The sequence below is a fragment of the Typha latifolia genome, chromosome 13 (assembly GCF_019914945.1).
Source record: "Typha latifolia isolate L0001 chromosome 13, TyphaL0001v2, whole genome shotgun sequence".
NCBI lineage: Eukaryota > Viridiplantae > Streptophyta > Magnoliopsida > Poales > Typhaceae > Typha > Typha latifolia.
Window position 1 is genome coordinate 3,242,022 of NC_133098.1, and position 9,073 is coordinate 3,251,094.

General features: G+C 36.0%; 2 protein-coding genes across 3 annotated transcripts; one reads left to right on the top strand and one right to left on the bottom strand.

Moving 5' to 3' along the window:
* Positions 1 to 1,297: 1,297 nt before the first annotated feature.
* On the top strand, positions 1,298 to 5,090 carry LOC140800000 (protein DEEPER ROOTING 1-like). Its single transcript, XM_073154613.1, has 6 exons — positions 1,298 to 1,635; positions 1,753 to 1,831; positions 3,462 to 3,988; positions 4,118 to 4,280; positions 4,367 to 4,428; positions 4,734 to 5,090. Exons 1-5 carry the CDS (start codon positions 1,630 to 1,632, stop codon positions 4,384 to 4,386), a joined length of 795 nt encoding a protein of 264 aa, XP_073010714.1. The 5' UTR covers positions 1,298 to 1,629; the 3' UTR covers positions 4,387 to 4,428; positions 4,734 to 5,090.
* A 423-nt stretch (positions 5,091 to 5,513) lies between these two features.
* LOC140800363 (uncharacterized) lies at positions 5,514 to 8,440 on the bottom strand. Of its 2 annotated transcripts, none has more exons than XM_073155105.1 (4): positions 8,268 to 8,440; positions 8,057 to 8,189; positions 6,103 to 6,224; positions 5,514 to 6,005 (listed from the first exon to the last, which is right to left on the bottom strand). In XM_073155105.1, the coding sequence occupies exons 2-4, from the start codon at positions 8,187 to 8,189 to the stop codon at positions 5,676 to 5,678; spliced, it is 585 nt and encodes a 194-aa protein (XP_073011206.1). In that variant the 5' UTR covers positions 8,268 to 8,440; the 3' UTR covers positions 5,514 to 5,675. The 2 variants fall into 2 exon arrangements, with proteins under 2 accessions (XP_073011206.1, XP_073011205.1); XM_073155104.1 differs by having other exon boundaries at positions 8,258 to 8,354.
* Between the last annotated feature and the right edge of the window lie 633 nt (positions 8,441 to 9,073).

Below are 9,073 nucleotides of genomic sequence, written 5' to 3' on the forward strand. Positions count from 1 at the left end.
CCTGGCGATTAATGCATTTGTTTGATGTTTTCTTTGGCTTTTTCTGGGATTTTGTTCCCCATTGTTGTAAGCATCCCATCTGAAAAGAGATCCGCAGTATGTGATTTGCCTTTCGTATTTTGAAAAATCTCTTTAATTTCTTACGTTCAAATGTTTGAGAATAGAAAACATTTTTAATCAAATCCAATTTTCATCTATTTCGGTCATCTTCTCTCATATTGATCTCCGTTTCTTAATATATTTTTTCTCGACTCCAATCTATTATTCTCAATCAATCTTAGATCTAAATTTCTCTTCCACGCACCATATCTATTTTCTTAGCTAAATCTTAGAATTGAAAATAAAGCGTACATTCCATCTTCATAATTAACTAGTTTAGAATCATTTAATCATGGTTGTAATGACTGATTGAATCTAAAAACTTAAGCTACTAAAAAAATATTTATATTAAATACTCTTTTTTATTCAAACTTAGAAGCTCATTAGCTTTAAGCTCTAATAATATCAGATGAGTCAAAAGCCTAAATTATTAGAGCATAGTAATTTTTATATTTTATATTTAATATACACTAGGGGTTAAATCTTGGTTAAATAAGCCTGCTTCGCATGTTCGGAAGTGTAATAATATCTAATTAGCATTGGTATTAGAGGACGCATTTAATTAAAGCATGCCTAAGTAGGAAGGCTAACGCTTAGCCTCGCTAATCAAGACAAATCCTTCTACTCAAACTTCTCTAATCATGTTGGTAGAATGATGGCTGCCGCCTAATGATTCTGTAGCGAGTCAAACCACTTCCGACGCACGTGTCAGCCCGACCAGATGCGATCTGCGGATTCCCATCAATGTCTTGACACTTGTACGGTGGGGCCCGCGGAGTGTTTTAGATCCCACGTGGCGCGGTTCGATCTATCCGATGCGGCAGACCAGCAGACACGTGGAAAAAGTAGGAGTGGAAAAAAAATAGTAGGAAAATGTTTATATACAAAAACAAAAACAAAAAAAGCTATTCATTTTATCCAATTTAGAGGGCTAACAATACATAGTTTTTACCAATAAATCATTTATTCTTGTAAGAATATTTATCCTGCCTTGAAATTATGTTTTAGAAAAAAAAAATTCTAATTATCTGAAATTCTTGAGCCTATAACCTAGGAACTTTTAAAACAACTCTTTTTTTCTTTTCTTTTCTTTTTTTCTTTTCTTTTCTTTTTTTCTTTGAAGATTTAGAGTTAGCACTAGTAGTATAGCTCGTTTGATAATATATATATATATATATATATATGGGTTTGTCCGCATATGACTAATGGTAGACAGCTGAGTAATGAATGAAAAGGCTTCAGAAAAAAAGAAGAAAGTTTTGAGAAGGCAGCCAGGAAAGAACTCAAGCGGCAGAAACCTCTTTGGAACTTGGACCTCCTGGATCACTCCTGGCCTACTACCCAATTAGTCGTAGCTTTTATCACTAATCTCCACCATTCTATATATAAACCTCCTCTACTTCACAACCTCTGATACCTGATAGATTTTTGTATTGGATTATTTCTTTCATTCATTCTTTCATCCCTCTTTCTCTGTCTCTAGAGAGAGAGACACACACACATTGGGAGCTTCCTAGCTTAGCAGGAGAAATGAGGGTAAGGAGTGAATCCAATGTTGTTTGATAGAAAAAGAAGGAAGTCTATCTTGGGATTGTTTCTAACATATTTTAGCATCATAAAGTTGATAGGTTTTTATGATCTGTTGGTTTGCAGATTTTTAGTTGGGTACTAAACAAGATTAGTGGGAGACAAGAGACACAGAAAATTGATGCAGATGGTGGTCCATCTTGTAGTAAGTATCTATTGCATATTTGGTTTGTTTGTGTTGTGGGTTTTCTTCTTTTGCTTTTTCATTTTGATTTTTTTTTTTTTTTTTTTTTTTGCTTGATATTTTTCTGCAAGAGGCTTAAAATGGTGGTATCATAGTTTATACTTCAGAGTTAATTTGTTACAAGGCTAGTCCAATAAAGTGTGCATGCATCTCATTTCCTTGGATTTCATTAGTAATAGAAGTTATTTAATATTGCAAGTTTTTATATGCATTTTACCCTCCTATCAAAATAGGAAGATGGTGAACCAAGGATTATAACCGTTTTGGTTTTTTGAGAAATTAACCATGGATGATAAGTTCTTAATGAAGGTCACAACTGTACCAGCCCATGGTAGGAGTTCATAGCTTTGATTCCCCTCTAGACACATTGTGGTTGATATTTGGTGGATTTGCCACTCCAATTGCAAGTGTGTATGATTTGAGCTCGTTCCTTGAGAGGGTTTATATAGTTATCCGGTTAGCATGGGCTCATGCTATCAACAGCAACAAAAAAGTGAATTTATTTATGAGCTTCGGATTCTGATAGCATTCATAAATAGAATGCAAAAGCTCAAACTAATTACTTATGCACACTTATTCTCTACCTTTTATCAAATTTTGCCCATCTTGTTTGCTTAGATTGTAAAACAGGTGATTCATTTTCTTTTTATTTGATACATCTGTAAAGTTCATCTATTCTTTCTACTTTTTATCTTGTAGATAAACGCTCTATATTCTAGTTCTCCTTCTTCTAAGCCACTGCAATAATGAATGGCCTCATGACTGAAAGTGGTAGTGGGCCATGTCACCTTAAAAGTTCATTCTCTGTATTTTATATGAACATTGGCAAGAGTGTCACTTAGTGTGACGATATCTTCTTACATCAGAGTGGTATTAAGTTTGAACCTTTACAAACAACATCTCTAATAATGAGGGTAATGCTACATTTTACTTCATGTCTTTATTTTGTTTGAATGAATATTTTTCTCTTGAGAAATTTCTGTTTGCAAGAATGTTAGCAGACACGAAAATTGAGAATTCATAAATTATCATAGTGGGAACATAAGATGGATATAAAGGTTAAAATATGTGTCTATATTTTAACAATTATACTGGTACATGAGAAAGGAAGATCTTTAAGTACATTTTAATTAAGCAGTCATAGGACATTTTCTCTATGCAGCTTGTTAGCCAGTGTAACTGATTACATCATACAAACAAATCCTTGAAAGAAGAACGAAAGAATTAGAACAATTATTGGTTTCCAGCAACTTTTATGTCCTTAGGGATGGCTCCATCTCTGCCGCTTCAGATTTATGCAGGCGTTTGAATGAAGTAAAAGAAATAGTTCATAAAGTGATTAACCCACTTTTGTCTAGCATATACTGGTCAGCTAGATTAAAGTATGGTTTTAGTAGATATACATTGTCAACATTCCTCAAAGGACATTATATATAGAATAAAAGAATGTTCATGTGGCCTAGAAACCAGCGCATGCCCAATTGTATATAATAATGAGAGGCTCGTGAGTGTAAATTAACAATATACTTATCCTTTTCATTTCTTTAGACTTCGATATGATTTGCATACTGACTGTATGTAATTCTAATAGATGCCACCATACCTGATGCCCCAAAGGATGAATTCAGTGATTGGCCTCAATCTTTTCTGGCAATTGGGACATTTGGTAATAGTGAGTTGAAGGAAGTTATACAAAAAGTTGATTCGCCAGGAAAAGCATTGTCATCACCGGACAGATCAAACTTCACGCTAGAGGAAGTAATCAAGTTACAGAAAGAACTCAATAAGCTGTTGACACCGAAGCACAAGTCTTCTAGCGATGGATCGCAGACCTTGGAGCAGGATAATGCACCACTGGATAGATTGCTGCAGTGCCAATCTAGCTCGAATGATAGCCGGAAAGTTGATAATGAATCGCGGAAAGAGAACAGTTGCGATCAGTCACCATCCCATAGCAAGATCATCTTAAACAAAGCTGGAGATTTTCTAGCAGATAATCACAACGCACTTAAGCAAAGATCGATCTCATTTCTCCTCAAGAAGATGTTTGTTTGCAAGGGTGGCTTCACACCAGTTTCTGAGTTTAGGGATCCACTACCTGAATCAAGAATGGAGAAGGTAAATTGTTTAACTCTTAATTATGGATATTAACAAGTTAATGCAATCTTTGACGGTAATGGTCTATTGTTCTTTTTCTGTTTTCTTTCTTTTATATTGCTCTTAACTTCCGTGTGGAACTTTCCATAGTTATTCAAGGCAATACTTCACAAGAAAATATACCCTCAAAGTTCTACATCAACAAGGGCAAAGAAGTACTTGGAGACGAAACCACAGGAGAAAGCACATTCGGAGGAAACAATGAAAGAAATAGGAGAGGATGGAGTCAAATGGGTCAAAACTGATTCAGAATGTAAGTTTTAGGGATTAGCTTTAGAATGTAACGATCTTATGTAGGTCTAGTTACACAACTAATCAATGCTTCTCCTTGACTTACAGATATTGTCCTTGAAATGTAGATGACATACAATGTTCCACGAGGTCTGGTGACCAAATAAAAGGTAAGCAGTCCTTTTTTGTTTGTTAAGCTAGCATTTTGATCTTTGAAGGTTCCGTCCATTTTCTTTTTTGCTTACTGGAGTTCATTTAAATAATTTTGAGGAAAGAGGTCTTTTGAGTGTTTCAGTTATGATGTAACTACTAACGGTAGACTAGGACCATTGGGATTGGCAGTATCATGTGTCATAAATGCCACAAAAGATATCTCGGATTTATTTTAATTAGGTTATGTTGTGAAGGATCCGAATTAGTTTTCTCCTTTTTTTTCTTGAATTCAGAAACTGACATCATTCTAATATTTCTTCAGGTAACATTATGTTCTTTGGTTCAAATGTTCTCAACTGGCGAAGAAACCATTCAGAAAGAGGACCGAAATAGTTTCATGGAATAAATAGTCATCAATTCATCTCTGGAACTTGAATATTGAAAGGAAGAGCTCCTCTGCTTTCAGGCAGATCTTATGCACAGACACTAGAGAATATCCTGAGCTGCCATAAGAACTTGTGGGGTCTTTGTTTTGGGATATCTTTGTATAGAATTTTGTTCTAGCAAATGACTATTTTATGCTGCATTTATGATGTATATAGTCCTCTCCATATTGAGGAACTTCCTGTGTGGCAATTGGTTCAGGTACTTTCATTAGTTAATAAGTTTTTTTTATTCATTCATCAGTCCGAAAGTTAGATATTGGCTGCTCTCTCTCTCTCTCTCCCTCTCAATAAAAATCATTATAATAACAGCTGCAATTAATGAAGCTTTATATCTTCGTTATGGTTCTCATAAAAAATTGGAATAACAAATTATGGGACATTAGCAAGAAAATAATTAAGAACAGTGAAAGACAACATTTAAGAGAGCAAGGAAAGAGTTCTTTTCCCCATCTGATGATAGAACTATCATTAGCACCTATTTCATTCAAATAAATTAACTTCACAAATTATGCATCGCTTTGTTTCATTATCTTGCATCAACATTGCATTACTGATGAGGGACTAAGATTATATCACTTTCTATGATCAAAATTCAAAATGCACGCAAACCGAAGAAATTCTATCTGTCTCAGAGGAGAAGAAATTGCTCAAGAAAATTTGTTCAAACCATCATTATCTCATAATTCTCCATCAATTCATCGCAAAAAATAAATCCAAATGTTTCTGGATGATATCGCACTAAAATTCAAAGCTAGTACAGAACACTGTGGCTGATGGGAAGAACAAGGCTCGTATAACTTATCCAGTCAAACAATTCGTTAGCTGGCATTGGCAAGGGTGAGATAGTTGATAAATGGTTCTGCACAAGGAGCAAGTGCCTTCAGCTCTTCACCTGTTGCCAAACGGAAGTCCTCGAACTGGAAGCCAGGAGCGCAGGTGCAGCCGACAAGAGAGTAATGCAGCTCCGGATCCCTCTTGCGAGCTTTGACAAGAACACTTCCATTAGATGCAAATGATTCAACGTCCAAGGTTGGGAAAGAACCGAACCACACGTCTGGTGGTACAGTGTACTGGGGCTGGTGGCCAGCTTCTAGATCCGAACCAAGGACAGTCAGCTCCATATGGCCATCATCATGTAACTCAAATACCTAGTAGTTTCGAAAGGACACAAGACCAGGAATCAGTATTATATGTTTATGTATTGGAATCTAAATCAGCTGTGCTCTGATAGTAAGGACTCCTTACTGTGAGTGGCTCTCCCATGTAAAAATGCCAGGTTTCAGCAGAAGGAATGCGATGGAGGTGTGAGACACTACCAGATGGCAGCAAGAAATAGATAGATGTGCTCACAGCACGATCAACCTTGTCTGCAGAAATTTCAGTTAGATGATGCAATGCACAAACACTGTATCAGAATTATAGCAACAAGTCTCTTTATGAAAATTCAATAAAATGTATGGGCCTATATATTTTGGGTACATCTGCATTTATTGCCAGCTTATATAGATCCTGAACTTGAAAAATTAAACTGAATGCTGTTTAAGAGTAGGTGTCAATAACGAATGTTCAAGTAAAAGATGTACTGCATTCACTATCAAGTACCTATGAGAACCAAAAATGAGATAATAAACCATAAATTCTGCATTTTTTGTTGCCAAATTATGCTGCTAAGTGGCAATGGAGTAGTCCATACCCTTGAGCACTAGAGGAAGGCTGTGCAAAAAGTGAACGTGGAATGATAATTTTCTTGCCGATGAGAAAAAAAAACACTAATTTGCTTGAGTATTCATTTCAGGCTTGGGCTTCTTAAAAAAATTTAACCTGACTGAATTGCTAATTTCACTAGTCAGAAGGAGGTCATGTCAAAACTCAAAGAATCAAAATACTAAGGAAAAAAAAAAGATATAAATGAGAATGCCATGTGGAAATCAACATAGAAAGGACAATTATGAGATGGAGACATTAATAGCAGAATTTCAATGAGACTGATTGATATATCTTAATTTAGAAAAGAAGAAAAATAATATTTATTATAAGTAATCTGAATGATATCTTGAAAATCTAAAAGCAGTCCGCAAACAAGACGAAATTGATATGCTGAAGTCAGAGGCTGCAAATGATTTGAGCAGCTCATGAACAGCTCTATCTCAGCTTGCTGAAAGATTGACTGAACTTGGCTTTGTTCTAAGCCAAGCTGAGAATAAATCCTATTAAGGAGCAAGATCGAGTATGCTCCATGTGTGACTTCTATAATTTCTTAGAAAGACATGTATGAGAGCTCAGATTCAAGATCGTTAAGGTCCTGTAGCAACTCTGTAGAGCCTGAGAAGTCAACCATCTGGCTCAACTAATTTGCTACTAATTGGAGCCCTTGAAGACGAAAATATACATATGTAGTATTAGGCATTTTTCATTTGATAAACTACTATATAAATCAAAATTATTGAACCACTGAGAGGTATTATAATTTTGCTGTCAAATGTCATCAAATCTAAAAAAGTATCAGTAGTTCTTCTTCAGTTATGCTCTTTCTCATTTATAAACTTATCATGGCTACCAATAGGCAACAATTTCATGATCTACAAATATCCAGATATCACTGTTAGCTTGAGTTGGTGCAACTTGTAGACAATTAGAATGACCTTTTTCCCACAGACTTTTTATCCAAGCATGCTCTACAAAATCTCAATTTAGTGGTTCCTAATCCTCTATTCTGAGACACCAGGATAAACAAAAAAGGGAACCTAGGAACTGGTTGGAAATACCGGAAATCTATTGGGCTACTTGTCTTAATCTTACATGGGTAGTAGGAGGATCTAAATTCTTTCATTATTATCGGAAGGCTATTAGAAAACATAAAACTGCATTCATCCCCAGGAAATTGAATTAGGCTATTTGGATACCACAACTGACCTTGGGAGAATTAAGAATACCAAGGATTTGCAAGGATTCAACTATACAAATAGTAAGATCTAAAATTTAGCAAATTCAATCTGTAAAAACAATAACTAAAATGCAAAAAACCTCCCTCATCTTTGATTCAATAAGTACTTCAAAGAAACCATCATGAAATGCTTAATTCAATACCAAGATGAGCAAATTAAAAAATTTCCTAGAGGCCCATGTCACAGATCTAGAGTACCACACTCTATAAATTGATAAAAAGTTGCATACGAGGGACGAACAAAGATTAGCTTACAATGAGGTGGGAGCTGGGATTTGGATAGGGTAATGGAGGAGTCCCTAAAAGTCTCCGCATAGAAGCCGCCTTCGGGGTGAGGCTTCAAATCCAGGAGAGATGCAATCTCTGATGCCTTCTTAGTCGAACCCATCTGATGATTAGAGATTTAGATGGATCTATCTACTATGATGTGGAAGAAGAGAGAATAACTACACGAACCAATATAAACCTTCGCGTACGAAATTTCTTTGATACTACCAGCAACAAAGTAAAAGTGGAAGAAGGTAGTCTTTGGACTTTCGTGCAGTCGCGGATGGACGGCGGAAACATATTCAGGTGGCGACTATAGTGTATTGGATTTGTACGTGGACCAGGGCCCACGGCCCATATTTTGTCCTTCTCGCTAAACAAGGTTATGCCACATAGTTGGGATAAATTATTATGATGATGATGATTATTATTATTATTATTATTATTGTCTAAAGCAACTATTTTAATCAGCTGCAGCAAGGTTAGAGAACTAGTCATGTAGTTTTTATTTTGTATTGGGCTCTTTAGAAAGATGCATGCCAATTTAAATATCCATCAGATTCCCTGCATTGTATTAAACAATGTCATCACATACTTATTTTTCTCTCGCCTCTGGAAAGTCAGCTACTGGTGGCAGAATTGGTGGAAAGGGTGCAATAGCGGACCCAGAGAGAGCCTTTGGTTTTGAATTGGCTTTTCGCTTAGGGGATGCCACTAGTTCTAATTATTAGATTTGATGGCCTCACCCAAAGAGAGTCTCGGCCAGCTCCATATACAACTTCCTTCTCCCGCAAGTTAAAGACCATTGGGTTGGCTGAAAATATCCGTGGCAAATCAAAGTGGCTCCAGGGTGCGTTTATTTTACTGGAAGGTGGCGTGGAATCGCATCTCGACATTGACATACCTTAATAACCTCAACCTAGGTGGTGAAAAATCGTCGCAGCCTCTGCGGATTGTTTAGAGACATAAATGACCATCTTCTCTTTACCTGTCAATATTGCAAAG

Coding starts and splice junctions, on each gene's coding strand:
- LOC140800000 (XM_073154613.1), top strand. Junction 3,989..4,117: donor CTGAATCAAGAATGGAGAAG/GTAAATTGTTTA, acceptor AACTTTCCATAG/TTATTCAAGGCAATACTTCA. Junction 4,281..4,366: donor GGTCAAAACTGATTCAGAAT/GTAAGTTTTAGG, acceptor CTTGACTTACAG/ATATTGTCCTTGAAATGTAG.
- LOC140800363 (XM_073155105.1), bottom strand. CDS start 8,189: ATGGGTTCGACTAAGAAGGCATCAGAGATTGCATCTCTCCTGGATTTG. Junction 6,225..8,056: donor ATCCCAGCTCCCACCTCATT/GTAAGCTAATCT, acceptor AAATTTCTGCAG/ACAAGGTTGATCGTGCTGTG. Junction 6,006..6,102: donor ACATGGGAGAGCCACTCACA/GTAAGGAGTCCT, acceptor CGAAACTACTAG/GTATTTGAGTTACATGATGA.